The sequence below is a fragment of the Papaver somniferum genome, unplaced genomic scaffold (genome assembly GCF_003573695.1).
Source record: "Papaver somniferum cultivar HN1 unplaced genomic scaffold, ASM357369v1 unplaced-scaffold_133, whole genome shotgun sequence".
NCBI classification, from domain to species: domain Eukaryota; kingdom Viridiplantae; phylum Streptophyta; class Magnoliopsida; order Ranunculales; family Papaveraceae; genus Papaver; species Papaver somniferum.
Window position 1 is genome coordinate 15582805 of NW_020622492.1, and position 27728 is coordinate 15610532.

The following is a 27728-nucleotide window of genomic DNA, read 5'->3' on the forward strand; positions in this document are numbered from 1 at the left end:
TATACTTTTTATTGAGTCTGACTGTCTAGTTGATTCTCTTAAAAGTATATTAGAGTTAGTCCATACAGATTGCTAATCGAAATATTGGGTGAGGTTGTTGTACCCCCGTATTTTCACATATATAAAAACCGTTTGTGAAATGGAATCTGAAGATACAACTTCACAATCGGTACGTTAACACGTAAATGAAACCCAATTGTAAGATCACATAGATCAAACAAAAATTATACTGCTAATGCACTTATAAACCGATTCTGGTGATGTCTTTTCATATTTTAATTTTGACCCACAATCGGTCGATGCTAGTTATCATATAAATCGATTCCTCTGCATGCTCTTTATGGAAGAAGAACAAAACCCATAATAGGTTGATACGATATGTCAACATAAACTGATTATGGGAAAATCAGAGATTTTAATTTTTCAAAATCGAAGTTTTAAAAATGTAAATCAATGAATAAAATCGAGTACTAGAACATTTTGATGGATATTTACCTTTTCTTGGTTGGATAGGAGATCATTAGAGAGGAACATCATTATTTTTTTGGATTAGGGTTTATGGAATTTAAAAGGATGAGATGAGAGTAGAAAGATTTTTTAGTTTAGGTTTTTAGGTTTTTTACTGAAAAAGGTAATGAATTAGTATTTATATGGGTTAGGTTTAGGAATTAATTTGGGGCTAAATTAGTCTTTCTTTATCAAATTTGGCACCCCATAGCCATTTGTGAAAGATGGGAGAGGAATTTGGTAGGCCCCAAATAAATGGCCTAGGCCCCAAACTAGACAAGTTTTGTTAGAGGGGAAGCAAAATAAAAACCAAAAAAAAAGGCGAAAGCAAAAATTTCAATATGTTTTTTTCACTGACCAAAGTATCCTTTCTTGATTACACCTACCCACTAATGCCAGGTTACTCACTCCTGTAGATAACTTTGACACAATTAAAACCCACAGATTTCATGTCTTATATCATGTTCTCGCCAAAAATCAAACCCCCATTTTATGGGATGTGCTTGCACGTTAAAATAGACGAGTAGAATGCATTGCGTTGCATGTCGGCAAACAACAACTCCAAACACTTTATGAAAGTAAAAAAATAAAAAAAAATTATTTGAAACTTAATTGTCAATAACATATCACTCAGCAATATCAAATAACATGAGAACATCTTGGAATACAACATTTTTAGTACATCTTCCAGAGACATCACTAACACTTTTGTTATAGTTATTGAAACTCCCCTGGGCAAAACAACACACAGTTACCGATGACGTTGTCCGTCACGAACACAGCATCTTTGATTCTCAATATCTCGTCGTTCTTCGGTCATCCAAATTCTTCTGGTGGCATAACGACTGGGATCCATTTCCGGTATTCTAGATTCACCATATTAAACAACAACCAACAAAATGTAAATGCAAATATCATCTAAACAGTAATGTATTTTGTGTACGTAACAATTTGGATACTAAGTGGGAAAAAATGAATTTAAAAATTTGAACGTAGCTGCACAACCTCTGTTCAACTAATTTCATAAACCAATAAGACAAAAATGGTGCATTTTTATATATATATTAGTTGGTGTGATTATCGAATAACAAACCATTCAATACCGCTGATTAACATAAATTGAATAAAACCCCTAAACTGACGGAACCCTAAAGTTACATAATATAGTAGGAACCGATTTTAGTTTTAAAAAATGTGCATACTTGATCGTAGAAGAGAAAAAAATCAATTGAGTTCTTCATCTTTGTCATTGTTTGTTCGAACCTAGTTTAAGATTCAGGCGGTGAGATACTGTTTTTGTTCAGGGAAGAGAAGAGCGAGTTGAGGGAGAGGAATTATCGAAGAGAACGAAAAGAAAGGTGACGGTTTTTGTTTATGTACAGTGGGTGAGTTTGTAATTTCGTAATTTCGTAGGATTTGAAGGAAGGAGTTGGAGATGGACATAATCCAACAACAATTTCTAAAAAAGGTTAAGATGAATAATACGTGGGACGTACCAAAAATACGCGCGCAAACAAAAAATTCGGTGGCAACAAAAAATAGTTATTGTTTTTCAAGAAGGGTTGTTGTCATTAAAAGGGGAGAAGATAATACAGTCACCTTTTGAGAAAAATATAAAATATGAATTTTTTCAAGAAAAATATTTACCTTGTAAATTGCAATATACTATGCAAGAAATAAAAATATTTGAAAACTTAAATTTTGTTGTTCTTATGTATGCTCTATGCATAGAGAATTTAAAGAGCTTTCGGCCAATATGTAGTTCACAAAACTCCACCTACAATTTAAAAGATATGGAGTAGTCTTTGTATAGCGGCTTAATTCTAAGAATATTCAGAAGTGGAACAGATCTCGGGGTTTTCTGCATTTGCGGTTTTCTCGTTAACCAAATCTTGTTGTGTGCTTTTACTTTACTTTCCGCATTATAATTATAATAAAGTAATTGTACTTGTACGTTAATCAAAACACTTGGGTTGATCCGTATAGTTATGTTAAGTTTCATACTTGTACCATATACCAAGTGTATACCTTGTTGTTGTCAGCTTCTTGATAGTCCCTGTCTATATTAGATCATATAGGGTATGGGCCATATAGGTTGATATCGAAAAGATTGTGGTGTACTTGGTACCCTCTTCATTTCATTTTCGATCTCTACTTCGCAGTTTTGTTTCTGATTTTCGTTTTTTGTTGAAAGAGGGAGTGGAAACATTACCTTTGAGTTAAATGTGCAAACAGAAGCTTAGAGCATATTTAGACATCGCCTTTGAGCCATATGATTCAAAATACAAAAGACATTTGAACCATTATTCATGTGAAGAACCAATGTTGTAGATTTATCTTTTGGAAGAGTAAATCTAGACAACTACTTAAGTAGGCTAATTTAGCAAGGCTTTGTTTTGTATTCTAGATCAATTCAAAATCTATTGATAAGTGATAATAAAGAAGACGAAAACCTATCAATCAAAAAAAAAAGAAAAGAATGGAAATCTTCAAGTTCCAAGATCCCGATAAACGTAGTCTCAAGTTCTTAAAATATCGGCGTAATTCTTTTTGATATGTTTTGATTATTTTTTCTGTTGGTTTTACTAGAATCAACAACCGAATTGAGTACAAAGGCATTGTAGATACCCCTGAACTAGAGGCTCCAGGTGCTATTTTGGAAAATGGGGGGAATGGGTATGTTTAATAAGGATAATTTGGTCGGAGTCATAAACCTAAAGGGTTCAGCTATTTCAAGTTCGCACGATTCTAAAGGCAAGGAGAAGAGATGAATATATTCTTAGGTATGTTTTCCAGTTATATCCTTAGAATAATAATACAGTAAGATTTGGAAATGACATATCTCTCAAACTATATCATGGATATTTGTATACTTCATATCATTAGAAATCATTTTAAAACCACTTACATAATTAATGAATGTAAATATAACTATCAAATAATACGTATTTCTTACATATTAAGCTCTAAAAAGTCAGGGTGATACTCTTAGAGTTACTAAAACACCGTCCATATTATTTGTGCCAAATCAAAACCGTATCCAATAAAAATGGAACAAAAACTCCATTTGAATTCAAATTAGTTAAATTTAGTTTTTAACCGTATCCAATAATTCCAATTGTACCCTTAACCATATATATGGTTTCTTCAAAATAGAAAATTTTGGCGGAAATACAATTTCAGCAGATCGGAGAAGAGGATTGAAGATCTTCTCTACCAGAATCTTCCTCTATTTAGATTTTAGGGTTTGATTTCGTATATTCTCTACCAGAATCTTTATAGAGATATCTAGAAAAATCAAAACCAGATCTATATTCTTATCTCTTTCTCCGGTTCAATTTTGATGATTTCAGAAACTAATTTTCCGATCTCAGTTTTGTTTCAATTTAGTTGAATAACAGAAGAAATCGTAGATTTCAATCCTTCGAATCTGAAGATTTATATGTATTGTTGAAGAAATTCAATTTATTTTGGTTTTCGGTTTTCATCTTCTTCGAAGAAAAGAAGAGAAGTAACAATTTAATCCTTCGAACTGTCATCTTGAGTCTGTAATCATACGTTGGAGTAGTCAGATCATATTCATCAGGAACGCGATTTCGATTTCCAGATATTTTTATTTATTTGATTTGTTTTGAATTTTCTAGTTGATTTCATAATAGAAGTTACAATAATGTTACAATTTTGGATCGTTGTTCGTATTGAAATAGATTTTTTTCTGTTGATTATGTTTGTTTCTTGTTGTTCATGGTGAAATCTGTATGTATGGAAATTTTTTGTTGTTAAGCTGTCATATAGTTTTCAGTTTAAATTGAGTGAAACCTTTTTTGGTTCCATACTTTGCTTGTAGATATGGACTCTGTCATTGCAGCTGTATGTTACAATGAAGCTTCATTGTCATTTCGTATTGGTTTAAAATCAACTCTTATGGATTTGAAGGATAATATTTGTTTAAATTGGGTTCAAATATCTCCATTCACTATTGAAAACATTCATAAATTTGGTGAGAAGCAAAAGGTACTTCAGTCTGATTATGATCTCCAATCAGCTGTTGTGTTTTCTCTGTTTAACAAGTTGCCAACACTAGACTTATATGTGTATCATAGAGGTGAAAGTTCAAATTCAGTATGCCACATAGGTGCTAGTTCAAGTTCATCATCCCATGAGTCAGAAGTTGTACCTGTTAATCAGCCACTAGTTACCACTGTCACTGATTATGATGACCCTAAAGTAGTCAAAGAACCGTTGAAATCCGCTCGTTGGCTAGGTTTTTTTCACAGTGTTGAACAAGTGTTTCCAGGAGGTGTGGACCAAGTGCATCACGATTAGATGAAGTACCATGCTGCAAATGGTTATGAATATAAGGTAACAAGAAACGAGAAGTTGCGGATTGTTGCTTGTTGTGCTAACAAGAAGAAGGACAAGTGTAATGGCACATGTATGATGTTTCTTGTGACGGTGTCGAAGGAAGTCCCTTTATTATCAAGGAGTTAAACAATCAGCATACTTGTGACGGTGGATTTATTAACGTTCCAAATGTATCGAAGAAGCTAATAAGTTCCTTGATCAAGGATGAGATTAAACAGAACCCAAAGAAGAAGACAAAGGATATTATGGAACAAATTAGAAGAGAATATGGCTTTGACATAAGTCGTTATTATGCATATGCATGTAAGAGACATGCACTGAATATGGCATGGGGAGAGGATGAGAAGTCATTCGCTTACTTGCATTGGTATACAAAGCAATTGTCTGAAACCAATCCTGGATCCCGTGTTGTTTTGGAAACTGACGCGAGTCAAAAGTTTGTGAGATTGTTCATTGCCTTCGGAGCATGTATCCGTGGATTTAATTACTGTCGTCCCTTGCTATTCATGGATGCAGCACATTTGAAGAGTAAATATCTCGGTCACATGATGGCAGCAACATGACTAAACGGGGATAATGGTACTGTTTCTTAAACTTTTTTCTATTGGTTTCTTTTATCATTTTTTTTGATGAAACCTTTTTTCTGTCTTGTTGGTTTCATCATTTTTTTGCAGTGTTGTTTTGTCATTTCTTTCTGTTTTGTTTGATTTTGCAGGAATTTACCCTTTAGCTTATGGTGTGGTTTTATCTGAGACTGATGCGAACTGGAAATGGTTTATGGATCAACTCAGGGATGTCGTTTCTCCTCAAAGACAACTTACATTTTTGAGTGATCGAGGTAGTGGTTTAGTCAACCAAATCCCCGTCGTTTTTCCAGGTGCGTATCATGGGTGGTGTTACTGGCACATGTCAAATAATGTTAATGCATGCTTGCCTAAGTCAGCCAAGACATATAACAATTATGTGTTGAAGTTGTTTGAAAAATGTGCATATGCGAATACACATGTCGAGTTTAAGGAGAGTTGGGATGACTTGATGCTGGTTAAAAATCAGAAGCTACAAGAATATCTTAGTAGGGCTCCACTTGATAAATGGGTTAGTTTTTTTTCACGGGCTGTCGATATGGGGAGTTGTGCTCAAATATTACTGAATGTTTGAATGGTTGGGTTAAGGAAGAGAGGGAGATGCCTATTACTGTCATGCTTGATAAAATACGGCTGAAGCTTATGGAAATGATGTGCATTCGTCGTGAAGAATGTGTGACATCGTTCGATTGGCGAGGAGTTTTGTGTCCAAAAATGGAAACTGAACTCTATAACAATAAGATGCATGGCCGTGATTACAGTGTTACCAAGTTGTCTGAATTTGTGTATGAAGTTCATGCCTCATTAATACAAAGGGTTGATTTGAAAGAAAAGACATGCTCTTGCAACCGCTGGAAAATCAATGGCTTCCCTTGCGCCCATGCTGTTAGGTGTATAATGGGGAATGGTGAAGATCCTTATGAATATGTTGAAGACTACTTCACCACTAAGTTCTATCGAGAGTCGTATTCAAGACCAATCCATCCAGTTCCCATAGTTGAAAGGCCTGCGACAATTTAACCCAAGTCTTTTATTCATGGACCTAAAGTTTTGCCACAATCAGGACGTCCAAGTAATAAGAAAAGGATTTCTAATACAGGTTCAATTCCCAAGAAGAAGATGAGAACTTGCGGTGGCTGTAATGAATTGACTACTCATTATCGAAGGACGTGCCCTAATAAGCAGAAGTGAAGTCTTTTTGAGACTGATTTACTTTAGTTTTAGTTCAGACTTTTTCTATTCTATTAGCATTTCGTATACAATTCGTAAACTTTGAGTATATGTTTTAGTTTAGACTACAATATGCTTTAGTCTACATTTTGAGAATTCATTTTCTTCTGTCGACTTATATTCCTGTTATTGCTTATTTATATTCTATTTGACTGTTAGTGCTCATTTATATTCCTGTCTTCTTGTCTACAGTAAAACATGTTGATTTCCTACTGGTATTTCACCTGCAATATGGTGGAACCCTTTTTGGTTTCATCATTTCTACTGTTATTTTGTAACCAAAATAGGTTGGATCCTTTTTTTGGTTAGATCACTGCTTTTGTGAATGCTTTTGTAATTGTCTTGGCTTTTTCCCTTAAACTTTTGTTTTATTATGAATTATTGCCATGCCTTTGAAACATGTCAATTTTGCCTGTAAACCAAGCCATGATACGACCCTTTCCCATTTGGTTTCACCTGCAATTTGGTGGAATCCTTTTTGGTTTCATCATTTATGCTGGAACCCTTTTTGGTTTCATCAAAATACAGATATACATAACATTATGCGCCAATATGGTTTCGGTTAAACATAATTGAAAACATTATAAAAAAATTTTCCAAGTAGTTGACAGTACTCTAATTGAAACCATTCATACACAATTTAAACCGTTTATAAACTATTACAAGCATTCAAATTTATAAATAGTTGACAGTATACATAACTTTGCTCTCATGCTTTCTACCCTTTCTGAAATATTCTCCCCATGAGACTCTTCATGGATCAAGGAGGATCTTACACACCATCTTTGGTCTCATCTCATGCACCTTTAGTGAAATATCATCTACAGGAGACGACGCCATGTTTCCCTTCAAGAGGCTCTTCATGTAATACCAAACATGAAGACCACAATCATTCCTGAAACAACCAAAAAATTGTCTCAATATTTAATATTTAAAACTGCTATAAATAAATAAATAAATAATTTTACCGAACTTCCAAACATAGGTGATGATTTTTCTAGCTTACCCCATTTGTTGACAACATGATGGCGTGTGCATAGTGTATTGCGGGGGCTGAGTTGTCTTCTCGTCACGGGGGAGATTTGCATTGTGCTGTGCAAATTATGATATTATTCTTCGTCTCATGCTTTCAGCACTTTTCCTGCATTCTTCTTCAGTGGAAGCCAAGGAGTTGTAGTGAGAAAATTCTGCGGTTTCAGTATCAAAAGCTAGCAGTGTCCAATGGTCTACCCCATCTCCAACTGTTGTCAGCAACGGAACGAATAAAAATTGTAACTGTAGTCCATTTTGTCGATGAACGCTTCAATTGCACTACCACATCTCATTCCTAGTGAGTGACATGTCTGAAAAAATACAAGAAAACAGATTCCTAATGAGTGACAGACATGCAAGTGTTTTTTTTCTTCGTAATGAGCGACATTTTTTTCTTCCTAAAGAATGAAACCAAAATTGGTTCCATCAAAATAAACTATATAACCAACAACATTTGAAACAACTATTTCCACTCATAGTTGGATTCTACAATCAGCTAGACCTACAATCACAAAACTGATCCCCCGCACATCATAAAGTGTTTAACTGAAGATTGAGAAACAAAAGATGCAATTGGTTTCACTCAACTTGTTTTTGCTACAAAGGTTTACATTCAAAAAATTTAACCAAATTGATACTAAGATCTTCAAATTACAATTCGTATCCACATCCTAAGTAAACACTCTACTCAAGATGAATGCTTCAAACTAACGAATCTTTCCCACACTTTTTGATGGAAATTTATCTAGTATGCTAGTACTAACAGATCCAACTTAGTCAAGGATTCCAAAGTCAACTAATCCAGTACACAAGAATCTTCATGCTTAGTAAGAATGTATCTACTAAATTAACAGTAACCAGAAATCAACTCTAACCGAAATCTTGTCCATGCTTAGTAAGAATGTATCTACTAAATTGCAGAGGAAACTTACATAGGAAATGTGCTTAGAAACACAGCTTTCTTGTACTTCGGATTACCATCTGGTTTCAACTCTTCTTTGAGGATGTTCTTTTGCAATTTCAAGATGTAAAACTCAATGATGTCTCCTCCGACGTCTCCCTTTCTCATCAACAAATCCAGCATCCTCCCAGATATTATAAGTTGGTGCTCCTTGTTCTCCCACGCCGTGTAGCTGTAAAACTCAAGCTAGTGAATGCTGGATCTAAGAACGAAAAAAAAAAAAAAGTTTTTTAGAACACATTTTTTGATGAAACCATTTTTGGTTTCAGCACTTACCTTTCAGTTTTGCTTCTGAAAAACCTGCTCACAAGGGGTCTCTGACTTTCATCGAGTACCTTCATAATTTTCAATTTTTCAACTGCTTTCAACTTCACATCCTTCACCTCATACACCTCCTCATTCTTCGCCTTCTTCTTATTCTTTTCATTAGGATTTTTTCTCCAATCACATTTAGTTTTTGTTCTTCTCTTTTTCTCAGTTGTATAATCCCGATATTTGACTGGTTCTTGCATTTTTCTTCTAACATCCCTTAGTCTTGTAATCATATTACTCAACTTTTTCTTGGGACTAATGTTTTGAGATCCTTTCTCAACATCTTGTTTTTCACTGTCACTCTTCGTCAGTCCTAAACTGAATCCAGGTTCACCGTCTTCTATATCAGCTACATCCTCTACCATTCTTACAGTTGAGTAGTAGTATACACTTTGCACCTTTGTCTTTGACGAACAACCTTTCTTTGCATAAATGGATTCCATTTTCCGAATAGCATCCTCATTTTCCTCATCATATATAAACTGAGTTTCATTGTCTTCTTGTTCAATATTTTGCTTCAAAGAAGAACATTTCTTCGCCTCAGATTCGACCTGTTCGGCCACCTTGATATCCTCAATAGTGTTTGGAGTCAACTCCATACCCTCTTCTTGTTCATTTCCTGGCTTTGATGAACATTTCTTGGCCTCGGATTCGACCTGCTCGTCCACCTTGATTTCCTCAAGAGTATTCAGAGTTAATTGTTCAGTCTCGTCCTCCGGTTTTGATGAAGATTTCTTCATTTCAAATTCAACCTGCTCGGCCACCTTTATTTCCTCGATAGTGTTTGGAGTCAACTCCGAAAACTCTTCTATTTCTACTCCTCCTTGTCCTTGTTCTTTATCAGACTCTTCTATTCCTTGTTGTGGTTCTGCATCTAATGAAGAGACAACATCGCCATATTTTTCTGCATCTCCAGACAGTGAAACCCTTTCTGGTTCCATCAAAACATCTTCAACAACATTTCCAGGGACTGAAACCTTTTCTGGTTCCATCAGAAAAGCTACATAACCTTGTATCATTGCTTCACTAGGTTGAACCCTTTCTTCAACATCCTCTTGTCCTGTTCCTTCATGCAGTAAATGCTCTTGTTATGTTCCTTCATGCAGTAAATGCTTACCGGCAATATGCATCATTTTATCCTCCGGCGCTGCACCTTTCACCACCTGCAATACAAGGTTTAAGATACAAAATGTCACATACTAACATACAATCAATACAATGTAAAATTACTTTGAACCAGTTTGTCAAATAAAAATGTAAAATTTATAAAAAAAAATAAAATAACCAAGACATAAAAAAATGTAAAATTTCTATTTAATAAACAATAAGTAAAATTCGCAGATCAAATCTAACATATCAATAAAAATGTAACATTTTTCAATTCTATTATCAATAAGTAAATTCTGCAAATCTAACTAACATATCACCTCAACATCTGAAACCTTTTCTGGATCCGAAAGAACATCTTCTTTCTGGAGCAAGTCTACTTGAACTCTCTTACGCTTCCTTCTGGAGTAAGTCTTCAATGATGGTTGAAACCCAACCTCAACGTCATATTTTTCCAATACTGCTTTATCTTCTCCTGAGAGTCCATTGTTTCCAACTGTTGTAAGATTTTCAATCACCATTCTTGCCCACCTGTATTTGGCCTCGTAAGAGTTGTCTTCAACTTGTGCATCCACTTCATTTTCAGCAATATGGTCTGCAACATTGCCTTCAACCGTCTCTTTAGGTTCAACAAAATCTTCAACAACAATATCATCTTCATTTATGGGCTCAACCAAATGCTTCTCTTGATCGTCATATTCAAGCAAGAATGACCCCTTGCGGCGACGCATATTCTTCTGCAGTACACAAGTAAAATTGGTTTCAGCTAATTTTTTTGATGAAACCAAAATTGGTTTCAGATAAAATTTTTGATGGAACCAAAAAAGTTTCATCAAAAAAAAGAAAGTAAATATTTCTCTTTTTGATGATATTAAATTTGAAATGGATTGATAGAAAAGTAAATCTTCTTTACCTCAGAGTATAAATCTTTCTTGTCGGAGAAACCGTTGAAGTTTTTCAATATTTGATGGCCGACATTGCCAAGGTTCCATCTAGCAAACCTCGGATACCTGTCGATCCCATCCTTCCTTTTTGCAATCATAGTCATCTCTGCTACCCAATACTTAAAAAAAAACAAGATTCAAATTAAGAATCAATATCAGATACATTATAAAAGAATATAACTTATTAATCAAAAGAACAAAAAATAACTTACCAGCGGGTAAATTACGCAACCAACTACGTTTTCAACATCGCCATCATAATCTATTATTGACTCAAGTAGATAACCATGGAACACTTGTGGCCAACAAACCTTATTCATATCAAATACCATATACAAGTACTTGGCAGCCAGACTTTGCCCACCTTTGTTGGGGACGAATACCGACACTAACAGGAACATGACGAAAAACTTTACAAACTCGTCTGCTTTGGTTTCATCCGCTGCGACTTTCATCATGCAACGTTGAATATCAGCTTTGAACGTCTTCTTACTTCCTTTAAAATACTGAGCGACGAAGATTTTAACCTTTTTCTCCAGTTTTTCACCTATGCCCACTTCTTCATCTACTTCTACACCCTCCATCATTTGTATACTAAAGATAACAGAGAAATTTTCTGGAATTGTCCGCAGAGTCATTTTCTTCGATCTACCTAACCTGAAACACAATGGTAGCTTATTTTCTGAATTCAAGTGACTGTAAAACCATCATGACTTCTTTTGTCTTTTTGACGAGCTCTTCTTCTTCCATTACACCATCAAAGAATGGCTCAATGAAACTCCAGAATGGACATGATTTAAGAGCTAACATATGCGATTCTTTGTTTTGTATCAACGCCTTTATGTCAGCTACTACTTTGCACAAATGATGCAACGAGCATCTATACGACTCCGTTTCTCTTTTTATACATGTAAGTGAAACCAAAAGTTAGGTGAATCATAGATAAAAATAATGAAACCAATAACTAAAAATGATGCAACCAAATCTGGTTGCATCAGATAAACCAGAAATAAACACGCTAAACAGAGAACACAACAATAAGAGAGCAGATTTGGCATTGCAATTTATGAAAAATTTGGCTATATTTTTAAACTCTGATACAAGACTCCATATACAGTCCCTATCATATTTATGATCCTATCACTTTAACAGCAAAGCCACAACAAAATCATGGTTAACCCTAACTCTTCTGATCCAAATCTCTAAACCAAGCACCCTTAAACACATTACTCATTTATTCTGTTTTTTCAAAAGATTGATACTCCAACAGATGAACAATGGACAAAAATTAAACAACATATGCACTTGGAATCTAAAGAAAATATTGCATCCGTAAATATTAAACATTCACAAAAACTATACTTCCAAGCAGCTTTACAAACAGACTAATTAAACATCAAAAAAAAATATACATAAGATTACACTAATAACACACACAAAAAAAAGACATATATATAACTAAACAAAAGATGATGGATCAAGATGTGATTGAATACCATTCTTGCATAGAAGAACCATGAAAACAGAGGACTAGATCAGTTAGAATCCCCTTCTTCTTCATTGTTGTTGTCGACAATCGTAACCACATCTTTGTATGGCCAATCATCATAATATCATCGTCTTCATCTTCATCCTCAAGCGCCGACCCAAACCAAAAGAAGTGTTCTGGATAATCTAAATCCTCATCATCATCATCCTCCTCCTCAAAATTATACTCATCATCCTCTTCATCGTCCTCCTCTTCTTCATCGTCAACAACATCATCATCATCATCGACATCAGACTGATTAAAATCAACATCTCCAAAACAAGGAACAAACTTGCAACAAAAATAAACCAACGATCTCTTTGTCTTCATCAAGAAGAAGAAATCGGAAGGAAGTTACTACTAGAGCAGTCCTGATCATTTTGTCTGGTTTGATACTGAAACCTTAAGTTCAGTTTTTGATACTGAAACCCTAGGTCCAGTTTAGAGAGAGACTTGGAAAAGAAAAAGTGTAGTACTCTCCCTTCCTTGCTCGTGTTTTATATCCCGACACATGTTTTCACTTTAATATTCTACCTCTATCTTAGCCACGTACAAGCACGATAACTTGGCTAGTGAACAAGTATAGCTTTGGAAAATAAATAAATAATATAATATAAAAACAATTGGGTGGAAAATTAACATCAAGGAATTTATCTGGGTGGAGATACTCCCTAGAAACTTAGATTTGGACGAAAATTCTTGCTAAGATAGCGACATCGAAATAAAAATTGGTTTAGAAGCTTATCCAAGAGTGACATGGGTAAAAATTGAAAATTACCATCAATCAATTTATCTCTGTGGAAATATACTCCCCGAAAACTTGGATTTGGATGAAAAAATACTTGCTAAGATAGTGACATGGAAATAAAAACAGGGGTTTAGAAGCTCTTCCAAGAGTGACATCGATAAAAATTGAAAATTACCATCAATCAATTCATCTTGGTGGACATACTCCCCGTAAACTTATATTTGGACGATAAATACTTGCTAAGATGGTGACATCGAAATATAAATTGGTTTACAAGCTCGTCCAAGAGTGACATCGGTAAAAATGGAAAATTACCATTAAGAAATTTGTCTCGGTGGAAATACTCCCCGGAAACTTAGATTCGGACGAAAAATTCTTGCTAAGATCGTGACATCGAAATAAATAAAAATTGGTTTAGAAGCTCGTCCAAGAGTGACATCGGTAAAAATTGAAAATTTACCATCAATCAATTTATATCTGTGGAAATATACTCCACGAAAACTTAAATTTGGATGAAAAATACTTGCTAAGATCGTGACATGGAAATAAAAGTCAGGGGTTTAGAAGCTCGTCCAAGAGTGACATCGGTAAAAATTGAAAATTACCATCAATCAATTTATCTTGGTGGATATATTCCCCGTAAAAACTTAGATTTGGACGATAAATACTTGCTAAGATATATCGTGACATCGAAATATAAATTGGTTTACAAGCTCGTCCATGAGTGACATCGGTAAAAATAGAAAATTAAATCAATTTATCTCGGTGAAAATACTCGTCGGAAACTTAGATTTGGATGAAATATACTTGCTAAGATATCGTGACATCGAAATAAAAACATGGGTTTAGAAGCTTGTCCAAGAGTGACATCGGTAAAAATGGAAAATTACCATCAATCAATTTATCTTGGTGGAGATATTCCCCAGAAACTTAGATTTGGACGATAAATACTTGCTAAGATCGTAACATCGAAATAAAAATTGGTTTACAAGCTTGTTCAAGAGTGATATCGAAAAAAATGGAAAATTACCATCAATCAATTTATCTTGGTGGAAATACTCTCGTAAACTTAGATTTGGATGAACTATACTCTCTAAGATCGTGACATCGAAATAAAAATTGGTTTAGCTGAATAAGCCATGTCCAAGAGTGATATTGGTAAAAAAATTGGATATCGAGTCTTGTCGACGAATCCAATCATAGTCGTTCGCGAATTCATAATGCCAACAAATCAAATAAACTAGTTTCACCTGATAACCTAACATCCCCAAACATCCTTACCAATATTATCGGCTGATCGGTCCGATACGACCAATAATGCGATATTATCGGATATTCATATGTATAGCTGATATTTCATATTTCGTCCAGATTAAAGGCACATACATGATAAAATCCTATATTATCGGCCAGTATTTTAAAAAATAAATACTGATCTCGGTTCTTTTAATACAAATTTAATTGTAAGGGCTAGCTAGAATTACTTCTAAGAATATGAATTGGGATTTTAATCAAAAAGAAATTACACCAAAAGCATTTATGATCTTCCAAGGCAGTAGCTAGTACTATATTAATCATTTATTATTTTGCTTCTAAGAATATGTAAATTGGGAGTAAAATAGTGCAATGTAGTTGACTCAGTAGTAAAGAAAAGATACTACTATATCCAAGGCACTAGTAACAAAGGAATTAGCTAGTACAATAATAAATACTCCAGTTTGCAGTGGTATTTTTTTTTATCTTTGATCATTTCTACTTTAACAATTTATGTAGAATATTCTAGTGGTACCCTGTCCTAAATACCATCCCCATCACTAAATACTAGGAGTATATATATGGAACATTCTTATGATTGATTTTTGGATTTTAGGGATACATTCCTATGGTAGTTGTACTTTGGGACTTCTTGTTATTTGTGAAAGAGAAGTATTATAACAAGAGCCAGTATTGTATACCCTACAAGATATGATAACTTTTGGTCTTATCAAGAACAATAAAAAGTTGGTATAGCCTTCTCACACTTATTTTTAATTTTTTTTTTTTGGTAACAAGATATAAAGCAGAGAAAGAAAACAACCTAACTATATGCTTCTCACACTTTTGACTACCTAAACAAGTATTATTCTTATCTGTAGCAATATCTTTGATCAGAGCGATCAAGCCTTTTTTTTCCTTAATTTATTAATTGTTTAGTAAAACATTTTCCTTTTTTTTTTGAATTTATTAACATTTTTTTTTGGTAAAATTTGGGACCATATTATTTGGAAATATATATATTACCTTAGATAAAAGTGGTTGATTGTATGGAGTAATTGCTCTTAACAGGGTTACCGATTGGGTTATGGGTGTTATCAGACCTTCTAGAATATATTCTCTCCTTCAAAAGCAGTATTTTGTCAATCACCATGCTACTACTTTTGTCAATCATCATTACGCTTCAGTTTCTCATATTTCACTTCCATTGATCTACGCAATAACAATGAGTATCTTATATTTGTGTGCGCATGCAAAAGAAGAAGATCTAGGTAGCCATAATGAGTATCTTGTTGCTTTCTTGGGTACATTCAAAAGAAAAGATAGATTTCCTCAGTACTCCTCTTCTTCTGTTTGCCAAATAATATAGAGAAGATTATTTTTTGTTTCTAAAATGCTGTCACATTGGGTTGGCTTGACCCAAATTTGGCATTGGTGCCAAGATCCCTTGTGGTCCAGTCTTTCCATAAATCATTTCTTCTATTTTGGTTGTGTTTAAATTAAAATTAAATTTGACTATCATAAGGGCTTATATTAAAGAATTTTATTGATTAACAAACAAATAATCTTCTCTATATAAGGTATATTATGGAAAACTGAATTGTGTTGACTCGACGAGTTAATTAAAATTGATTGATTAACAAAAAAATATCAAGCAAAGAATTTGAACGCAATGAGCATATATTAAAGAACCAATATTTTTATATTATTCATTGTAAAACTAAACGAAGCAAAACAATACCAACATCCTCAATATTTTTTTTAAAAAAATTAATCAAAATAAATAATTTCTAAAAACAAAAACCACATTATTCGAAAGTTTCTTTGATAATCTGCTCAACTAAAACCATCACATCTGGTACTCGTGTTGCAGTGTTAGCAGGCTATGCTGGAACTTCAAGTACCTTTTCTTCTAGAGGTGTCTCCGTGGGTATTTCCGGTGTGCCAGACACAGTTTCACCAACATGCTCATTCGAAGGAATGAGAGCATGGACACCATCCATCTCAACAGAAGCAAAAGCAGGAAGAGTAAGATTGTCAACATGAGCTTGAACTTCAGCTAACAGGGGCATGCCAGGAACCTTACACACGCCATCAATAGTTATGTCATTAGCTTTCTTGGTACAACCATTACTATCTTTGGAATTGTTTTAATCCTCTCGGTATTGTTCTTATTAGAACTCATTTTCTTTGTCTAATATATATTTTATGCTGGTGTGGTTTGTACGACCTCTTTAATAATATATATGTATTAGGAAAACCCTAACTTTTTTTTAGGTTAGGATCATTATCTCTAATTACCTAATTTAGTTGTATTCCGAATATCACTATCAAGTAAACAAAATATAATAGTTTCCATATCGATAAATATATGCTCATATACGCGTACAACACCACATTAATTTTAGTATATATATGATTTATCTAAATACGGAAAAATAACACGAAAAAAATGCCATGTTGATTGAGTACATGAAGTATATGCTTTATCTTACAGTAAATCATAATCATGTACTCTTCTCTAATGTGCATGTCTTGGCTACACTCTTGCCAAATCTGTAGGTATCTGAAGTATCTCTCTCTCCATGATTTGCCATGGATAATCTTCTCTGAACAAATTTCTATTTTTGGTGTAATTCCCTCGGTAATTCACACCTGCTCAAAGCCATGCGCAACAATTCCCTCCAGCCAAGCGTTATAACCATGCCCAAATTCTCTTTTGTCTTTCGTATATTGCTCAACACCATAAATTACAACTATGATGGCAATAGCAATATATATTGGGATCATTTTTTTTCTTCAAAAGATTAATATACTATGGTCATAACCCTAATTTTTAAATTTGCAATGGACACATAAATAGAATGTTGATAAACTGGAATAAATCTCACGCAAATCCGTTTCTTGTTTGAATCATGAATTTATAAAGAAGGCATGCTGATTAAGGATGCGACCATTGGCAGTACAGTGTAATGGTTTTCACCCCTTCGTATTACGGGGTACATTAACCGAATATATTTTGAAACACCAAAAGACGTGAAAATTCCAACAGGTGTGTTGTGTGGGGACACATATTGCATCAATTGGATGTCTGTATAAGCTTTACTCGTATCTGCTAGTAGCATTCAACAAAAACGAAATCCTAAATGCTTCTACATTTAAAAAAATTAATATTTTACCAGTAATAGTAATGGAAATGTTGCCGGATTTAACTCCCAAGATACTACACCTCCTCCCAAGTACAGAAAGTATTTTTGCAAGCAAATGTGTATGCAAAGAGTGAAATTCTGTCCTTGCAGACAAAAGAATTGCACTCCTTTCCGGTTTCACTAAAAAAGTGAGAGAATAAAAAGTTACGCAACTCTTTTACAGAGAACAAATTGAGGAGGAAGATTACTACACGGTGATGGGAGATTTCTATCAGATGTTATTTGGAGACAATGGTACCTGGAATATTATCCAATACTATGACGAAAACATGTCACACCCAATCGTTGGATCTTGTAATGGTATGGTATGTTTTTATGTTTCACACCACGGCATACAAGATCCTATTTATATTATGAATCCAATAACGGGTAAGCATCTCCATCTGCCACAAATATGAGATCCAACACCCAACGCCACAAATTAGTTGGGATCGACAATACGTCATAGGGGGTTTCGGCTATTGTGAACATACCGGTGAATACAAAGTAGTTCGAATTCAAGTGGACGGTAAATTGGACGTACATACTCTAGGCGACAACATGGGATGGAGGAACATCGGAGATTTTCCTTTTACTTTTTGGGATTCAGGTGTGTACGCACATAGTTGTATTTTTTGGATAAATCATTATTTTTATGATAATATTCAGATAGTATCTCTCAATTTGGACAATGACAAATTCCAGTCACATTCTCCACCCCCGCATCATATTTGTGAGAATGGTAGTTTCAGTACTCCAAGACTTGGAATGGTCTTGTCTGGAGTTCGCCTTTTATTTTACAACATTCACGATATTTATAATCTCCGGATTGATTTTCGGGCACCCATTTCCGATAATGATATTCATGCACGGGCACCCTGTGTAGAATGGAATTGGGAACTTAAGAGGAGCATTGTCTTGGAAGATCCTTCGAATCTATGGTGGCCGCCTTATAAGCTGATATCCTTGGGAAAGAACAACGACATCCTATTGCAAAACAACCGTTGTTTAGAGCGTTATAATGAACTCACCGGAACTTTGACAGAAATTGCAGAGACAAGATGGCCAGTAAAGGTTAGAGTTATTCATCACATGAGGAGCGCCGTCTCGTCGAGGTAATTAGTCGAAAAGTAGAAAAATTATTTGGGTATTCCCTAAAAGATCATGATTTATTTTAGTTTATTATGTTCGGAATGTATATTAGATTAAAAAGGAAATTAGATAAACATGAAAATATTCATTCCATATCTCAATATATTGCTACAATATCTCATTTTTTAGTAATATGGAAATTGAAATATTCGGTGTAAATACCAAATAATAGTGATTTAAGATAATGATGGAAAACCTAGAAAATTAGCCAACAGGTGTATTGGATGTCTATATATATATATAAGCTTTACTTGTATCTGCTTGTAGCATTCTATAATAAGAAAATCCTAAAAGCTTGTAATTTTTATTATTTTTTTTGATAATTTTCATCAGTATAATAGTGATGGATATGTTGTCGGAATTAACTACCGCGATACTTCAGCGCATCCAAACTGCATAAAGCATTTTAGCAAGAAAATGTGTATGCAAAGAATGGAATACTATCCTTGGGGACAGAAGAATTGGATTCCTTTTTGGTGTCACACCAAGAATGGGGAAAGATAAAGTTACCCAACTCTTTTATAGAGAGGAAGATTTCAGCCGGATCGTAACAGCCAACAATCACGACGCCCTGAATGATAGAACCCATGATGATTGGACTATGTTGCACCCAATAGTTGGATCTTGCAATAGTCTGGTATGTTTTTATGTTTCACACCACGACATACAAGATCCTATATATATTATGAATCAAGAAACTGGTGAGCACCTCCATCTGCCACAACTGTGCATCCCAATTGTACCGGATCCAGTACTTTCATGGTATCCATGATACAACGTAATTGGGGGTTTCGGCTACTGTCAACGTACCAATGAGTACAAGGTAGTTCCAATTCACATGGATGGTGAAGCTCAAATACACACTCTAGGAGACAAGAGGGGATGGAGGAACATAGAATGGGAGATTCCTTATACTTTTCGGAGTTCAGGTGTGCACGCACATGGTTGTATTTTGGAAGGATTGTTCTCAGCAGGATATTGGCATAATATCTTTCAATTTGTACACTGAGACGTTCCATCAACATTCGCCACCCCCTTATCATATTCCTGTGAGTGAATTCTGGATAAATATTTACCCATCACTTGGGATGGTCATGTTCGGAGTTTGCATTTTATTTACTACATCCATGAGGGGATTGATCGGCCCCGGATAGATTTCTGGGCTCCCATTTCCGAAGAAAATATTCATACATGGGCACCTGGAGTAGAATGGAATTGGAATTATAAGATAAGCATTTTCTTTGAAGAGGATGAATGGCCGGCTTATAACCCTATAGCCTTTGTAAATAACAAGGACCTCTTATTTTTGCAGAATAGGCGTTTATTGCGTTACAATACACTCACCAGAGGGGATGGAGGAACATAGCATGAGAGACAAGAGGGGATGGAGGAACATAGCATGGGAGATTCCTTATACTTTTCGGAGTTCAGGTGTGTACGCACATGGTTGTATTTTTTGGAAGGATTAATGTCAGCAGGATATTGGCATAATATCTTTCAATTTGTACACTGAGACATTCCATCAACATTCGCCACCCCCGCATCATATTCCTGTGAGTGAATTTTGGATAAATACTTACCCATCACTTGGGATGGTCATGTTCGGAGTTCGCATTTTATTTACTACATCCATGAGGGGATTGATCGGCCCCGGATAGATTTATGGGCTCCCATTTCCGAAGAAAATATTCATACATGGGCACCTGGAGTGGAGTGGAATGGAATTGGAATTATAAGATAAGCATTTTCTTTGAAGAGGATGAATGGCCGGCTTATAACTCGATAGCCTTTGTAAATAACAAGGACCTCTTATTTTGGCAGAATAGGCGTTTATTGCGTTACAATATACTCACCAGAACTTGGACGGAAATTTGGGGGACACTACCGTGGAAACAAGGGTTGCAATTATTCCTCACAGGAGGAGCGCTGTCTCGTTGAAGAATTTTGGTGGAGAATCGGAAACATGTACTCATGATGTCCATGCCACTAACATATTCCTTGGCTTATCTATGTAGCTTTTTTTTTCTTGTAGTTGTGTTTTTTTTTTGGTATTTGGATTTTTTCTATGCTGAAATGTACAATTTATTACTTGGGTTATCTATGTTGCTTTTTTTTTCTTGTAGTTCTGTTGTTGTTTTTTTTCTTTTGGTGTTTGGATTTTTTTCTATGTTGAAATGTTCAATTTCGTGTATCAACATGATATTGTTGCCGCTAAATGTTGGGTCATTGTTCAACTAGCCAAACTTTGGTTTTTTTTTCCTTTTTTTGCGTTACGCATATGGTCCAGCAGGTCGGGCCACCCTAACCGACCTAGGTATTTAGTTGAAAAGTAGAAAAATTATTTGGGTATTTCCTAAGAGATCATATATTAAATTAAAAAGGAAATTAGATAAATATGAAAATATTCATTCCATATCTCATGAGATCATGATTTATTTTAGTTTGTTATGTTCGTAATGTATATTAGATTAAAAAGGAAATTAGATAAACATGAAAATATTCATTCCATATCTCACTGTATTGCTACAATATTCGGTATAAATACCAAAGAATAGTGATTTAAGATAATGATGGAAAACCTAAAAAAATAGGGTTTTCCTTAGAAATATATATAAATTACACCAAGTATAGAAAAAAATTAACATAGAGTATTAAGAGGAAAATGAGTTATGCTAAGAGGGACTGTAGAGATGATCCAAAAATGTCCTCGACTGATGGCTGGTCCTCGTAAATTGAGGATTATCATTACTGTGGTTAAACATCAAAAATTTCGAAAGGAAAACATAAGTATTGACATAGGAAACTAAATTTCGAAAATTTTGGAAAACAATTTTATCATAACTGTCTACGATATATTCTCTCATAAAATAAGGAAACTAACCATATTGGTTAAACATCAAAAATTTGGAAATAAAAAAAAAAAAGAAAAACACCAAAAATCTTTTGTTTGGCGGGTGATGAAAATGAATTTTACTGAGCGAGATGATTTCAAAAGGAAAATCAATTCCCGCCTGATGGTTTGGCTAAATTCCAAAAAGAAAAAGAAAGATGAGTTCGATCTACTTTTTCAGTTTTTATTACTCGATTCATTCTCTCTATGAAATCATAATTCTATTACTATCTCTAATCTTTACAAGTAACCTACCTCTTCAGACTCGATCGTTGTTGTTGGTATTATTTCTACAACCCATTATCGAATGAATATTAAATTGATGTTAAATTTTTTTGTTTGATCTCATGGAATCAGATGTTATATCTTATAGGTTTACTAGTTAAAGCATGATTATGATTTTTATTATATTACTTCTTATACGTTTACTAATTAAAGCACGATTAGGGTTTTTATTCTATTACTATCTCTAATATTTACAAGGAATCTACCTCTTTAAACTCGATCTTTGTTGCTGGTAATATTTCTACAACCCATTATCGAATGAATATTAAATTTATGTTAGATTTTTTGTTTGATCTCATGGAATCAGATGTTAGATCTTATAGGTTTACTAGTTAAAGCACGATTAGGGTTTTTATTCGGCTGTATCAAAGAACATGTTAATGACAGTCACGGGTTGTACGATGAGATGTGATTTCACTTTGTTACAACAATAATGTTTTAGGCTTAAGTTACATGCATCAACTATTATAATATTTAGGTAAGGATCTTTCTTTCATGTTACTTAGTTAGGTTTTACTAGTTAGTTAGGTTTTACAAAATAAATAAAAAAACTTATTGATGCTAATTGTTTTATAGGGTTTTTGTTATTGTTTGGGTTGGATTTTGATTGAGAGTTAATAACTCTACTTTAATCGACGATGTTGTGTCAATCATATATATTTACAAGGCTTCTCAAGATTTAGTCATTTGAGTCTCTGTTACTTGGCGAGATTGTAACGTCTGCATTTTAAGTTGTCACTTTTAATAATACCATGTTACTGGTTGACCAATTTGACTATCATCTTCAAGATAAAAATGGATAATCATTATGTGGTGCTTTAGTGCTCTTGGATTTTGTAACAAAAAGTTATATAAGACCGTTTAACCGGTACCTTTTGCTTTGTGTATAACACAATAATCATGAGGAGATTTTGTGTGTTGCAATGATGTTTTAGCCTCAAGTTACATGCATCAATGAGTTCATGTTTGTTTTATTTTCATATAATAGAAAATAGGTGTAACACATGTTGCCTATCCTGTTAGGTTTAGCTAATATTTTCCAAAACAAGGTCAAATTCCTAATTGAGATGCACGTCTACATAACTTTTGTCATGGGAGAAGATGATGATTACAACGTGTCCCCAGAAGATGACCAATGGAGGGAACCAGATGATGAGGGGGATTCTGATGAATACACAATAGAGTTAGATGAGATTCATAATGACATTGTACAATCAGATGACGATGACGGTGAAGATTTTATAACCACTGGTATATTTGAAGAATTAACAGGTAATGTTCGAAATCTTGTACTTGTTAGAGCGTTGCTCGGTCGAACTCGCATGCGTTGCTATCTCAAGCATGTTTGTCAATGTTAGTGATCAAAACTATAAGTCTTGATTTCTAGCCTATTTATAGATGTCTCGGAATAGGACATAGATAGTGTAGTTGAGCTTAGATCTCTCGACATTCATCTCTTGAAGACGAATAACTACTAACGGGAGCTTGTGGAACTTCTTCGACAAAAGGTATGTGGAGACTTGAACTCATCTATCACTTGGAAAGTCTATTTCTACTATCTCCTATATTGAGACATAAGTCGTGTTAAGATATAGTTTTCTCTATACACATTTGAGATTTAGAGCTGAGTATATCTCGCTTACATATTTATTGAAATATGTGTTGGTATGCTTTCGCTTCGACCAAGTTCATCTTATATCATGAGAAAATTGCCGAGTAACATCTTACATGGTTTGTGTGATACAATCATTTGATGTAGGCTTGGAATGTTTCGATAATGATTATTTCAATATCTTGAAAATTGATTGGATGCTAATAGTGTATGAAAACGGCCATTGTCATTATAGAAGAATGTTTCAATGATTGAAATAAAGATTTTATGAGGTAACCATCTTTGGATATAAGAATATATAGTGTGTTCGCACATTAGTGTATAAATCCATAAACCGGAAGCCAAGAGTATGCATATGTGTGTATACGAAATTGGTGAATGAGACAAGATAAGTATACGTACCCGTACGCATACTGGCGGAAGTTTTCGAATCGAAAATTTCTGCTGATTTTGGAAACTTAACAAACTCAAAATCCGGTTGCTTAAGTATGCATACACGTACGCATACTTAAGATGGTTACTTTGTTAAATCGGTCAGTTCATGGACTTAAACATTTAAATCATAAGGAATGCAATCTTTGCAAACCGTGGCTATAATTTTCATGATTGATTTAAGTGAATCAAACCGGTTCAGTTTTAATTGTGTTTTCTAAACAATTGAACAACTCTTTAACTAGTTTCATTTGAGTCATTTGAACTAGTTATGGCTAAGATGAATAAGGTTGATATGAGAGTAATCATATGGCTAACCTCGGTTAACTATTTGTGAACTAACCTGGTGTACACGTTTAGGTACGGTCACATTAACTTAAATGAGGGTACATTTCATTTGTGTGTAACAAGCTAAGTTCGATCTAACGGTTGAAATACATTAGCTTGGTTGAATCAGGTTTTTCATCTAACGGTGATCATTTAATGCGTTGTTACCAAGGTAACTTGGATTGCAAATCCTGATTCAAAAACTATATAAAGGAAAACTCTAGCAACTGGGAAAACTAATCCCTACACCTCCTATGTGTTACTAGTTGCATAACTAGAGTCGATTCTCCTTTAACCTTAGGTTTCTTCTCGAGACCCTGTAGGTTAACGACTTTAAGACTTCATTGGGATTGTGAAGCCAGACCCAACTATTATCTTTGTAGTTGCGTGATCTGATCTTGTTGTTTCTGTCGTGTTGAGTGCAACTGAAATAATTGGGTCGAGATTTTATATATCCAATAGGCAAGATAGAAAAGTAATCACAAACAAACTTCGTCTCATCGTTTGTAATTCCACAATAACTTTTTTTGCTAGTCGATTAAGTTTACTGTGAAGCGATTGATAATACTATGTTGTTCTTCGGGAATATAAGTCTGGTTTATCAATTGGTTCCTGTTCACCTTGATTTATCAAAAGACGTAACAAAAATTCTTGGGTATTTCTGTAGGAGACAGATTTATTCAATCCTATAGACTTTTCTGTGTGAGACATATTTTTCTATCAAGTCTTCGAATTAGGGTCGTAGCAACTCTTGGTTGTGGGTGAGATCAGCTAAGGGAATCAAGTGCGTAGTATCCTGCTGGGATCAGAGACGTAAGGAGCGCAACTGTACCTTGAATCAGTGTGAAATTGATTAGGGTTCAACTACAGACCAGTACGAAGTTAATTGGTAATAGGCTAGTGTCTGTAGCGGCTTAATACAGTGAGGTGTTCAATCTGGACTGGGTCCTGGGTTTTTCTGCATTTGCGGTTTCCTCTTTAACAAAATTCTGGTGTCTGTGTTATTTCTTTTCCGCATTATATTTTGTTATATAATTGAAATATCACAGGTTGTGCGTTAAGACCAATCAATTAGAATATCCAACCTAGGGTTGTTGATTTACATTGATTGACACTTGAACATCGGGCTTTGGTACCGTTCAAGTTAATCCTCTTATTCAATCGGGCTCGCAGATTTCTATTTGCTGAATGCGGATTGAATTAAGAGCTAGAGATATTAAACTCTTTGATATACTTTATTCTATATTGAGTCTGACTGTCTAGTCGATTCTATAGAAAGTGTATTGGAGTAAGTCCTCTCAGATTTCCAAAAAAATTATTGGGTGTGGTTGTTAGACCCCCGCATTTTTAATTGGTATCAGAGAAGGCAAACACGTTAAAGACCTTACAAGTCTGTGTTTGTAGCGACCTGAGGAAGAACGATATTGTCTCTGATAAACGCAATACCAGAAATAAAAGTTATGTTTCTATAAAGTCTATTAAAGAGAAATATTTGTCAATCTCGAATATAGATGAACCTAGTGTTCAAAGGAAACAGACGCACATTGACAAGTATTTTCTTGACCACCTTACGGACGAGTCTGACTCTGAAGTTGAAAGGAATGCAGCCAAAGAGAGTGCTGTGATTCTAAAACTCGCTACAGTCCAGGATGATAATGTCAACCGGTTGAAACACAAAGTCAATTCCCTAGTTGGTATGGCAAGTGAGCTCGACTCTCGTTTAAATATTCTTCAAGAGGAAAATGTCAAAAAGGATGCTTTGAAAATTGAACATCTCTTAAGAAAACTCTCTTTTCAAGAGTGTTCAAAAGAGTCCGCCATACCAACTACTTCTGATTTAACTATAAGAGAATCAAGTTCAGAAGCAAAACCGAAAAACCTTTCTGTTGAAAAAGATGTGTTTGTATCTTCTCCTAAACAAGGAAATCCACATCACACAGAAGGAAGAATTCTCCCAACAATGGTGTTAAGGCTGTTCTGTCTAATCACTCAGGTGATCAGAAAGTGTGCCTCTTTTGTGATTCGAAAGGGATTACTAATTAAAAGAGGAATTCTAGGTTGAATGACAATTCTATTATTCGTCTTCAACACACCTTAGATTTAATTTTCAAAGGTGTAACTGACATTCGTATGTCGAAACCAATTGGTTTTAGTATTCACCCTGTATACCCCACCAGGAAAGTCAGTTCAAAGTGTTCCTCGAATGTTCAAACACATAGCAGTCTTCCTAAGCGATTTCGACGAAGAAGAACTCATGGATATTCTTCTGACAAGAAGGGAGATTATGTTGCTTTTAATGTGAATAAGGTACCATAAGAAGAAAGCAATGGAAAATTGGATGACAACCTAAAAAGGATAATTGAAGGATTTAAAGAAATTATCAACAGGCTGTCAATTCCCTCATGCCAAAATTCTTCAGGTAAGAATCATCACTTTGCACCATATTTTGATGATAGCAAGTGTTATGATAATGTTTCTCATCATAATGGTTTTTCTCCAAAGATCAGGAAAAAGAGACTTAACCATAAGAAACATTAATTTAATGAGCTCAAAGCTCATACCTATAATAATTAATCCCAAGATTGAGCTCTCACTCACAAAAATCCTGGTTGAGTAAGGTATAATCAGGTATACTCTCTCACAAATGTTTTTGATTCTCCAGCTATCTTCTTATCGTTCTTAGCCAGTTTATCACTTACAATCATTAGTTGTTGCATGAGTATTCTATCCGTATTTAGTTGTGTTGTTCTTAATTTTTCAAAATGGTGTAAAATTGTTGTGCTCTAAATTTTTCTCTTGTGAGAACAAAATTTATTTGAGACCTGAGTTTTTTACTCACCAAGCAAATACTAGTCAAAGCTTCCTCACAACCTTTTTGGTATAAGAACAGGTGTGTGTACGTGCGTGTACTCCTTCACATTGGCACGAACCAATTTTGGAAACCATAAATTACTGGTTCTTGTGAAACCTATAAATAACAAACCCTTTATAGAGTACGCATACTTGTGTTGTGTTAAAGATGGGGTCTACTCCAATTTCTTGGGATTTACCACCCAATTCAATTGATTATACAGTTTATTTGGAGTTTGTTTTGAAGAAGAAAAGAACCCTTGTCAAATCTGATGAACTCGAATCCTTTGCCTCATGCTATTATGCGTTTTCTCACCAAGATCGAGAGAATGCTGAGATGGTCTCTGCTAAAGTATTTCATGGTTTTCTCACTGATCTTGGGAAGAATCAACTGAAGCTCGAGAACTCTGTAAAGGAACT

At 34.6% G+C, this 27728-nt stretch overlaps 1 protein-coding gene across 1 annotated transcript; it reads left to right on the top strand.

Annotated features, from left to right (window-relative positions):
* The first annotated feature begins 4940 nt into the window (after window positions 1–4940).
* LOC113333636 lies at window positions 4941–6476 on the top strand. Its single transcript, XM_026580060.1, has 3 exons — window positions 4941–5400; window positions 5588–5967; window positions 6045–6476. Exons 1-3 carry the CDS (start codon window positions 4941–4943, stop codon window positions 6474–6476), a joined length of 1272 nt encoding a protein of 423 aa, XP_026435845.1.
* The last annotated feature ends 21252 nt before the right edge of the window (window positions 6477–27728 follow it).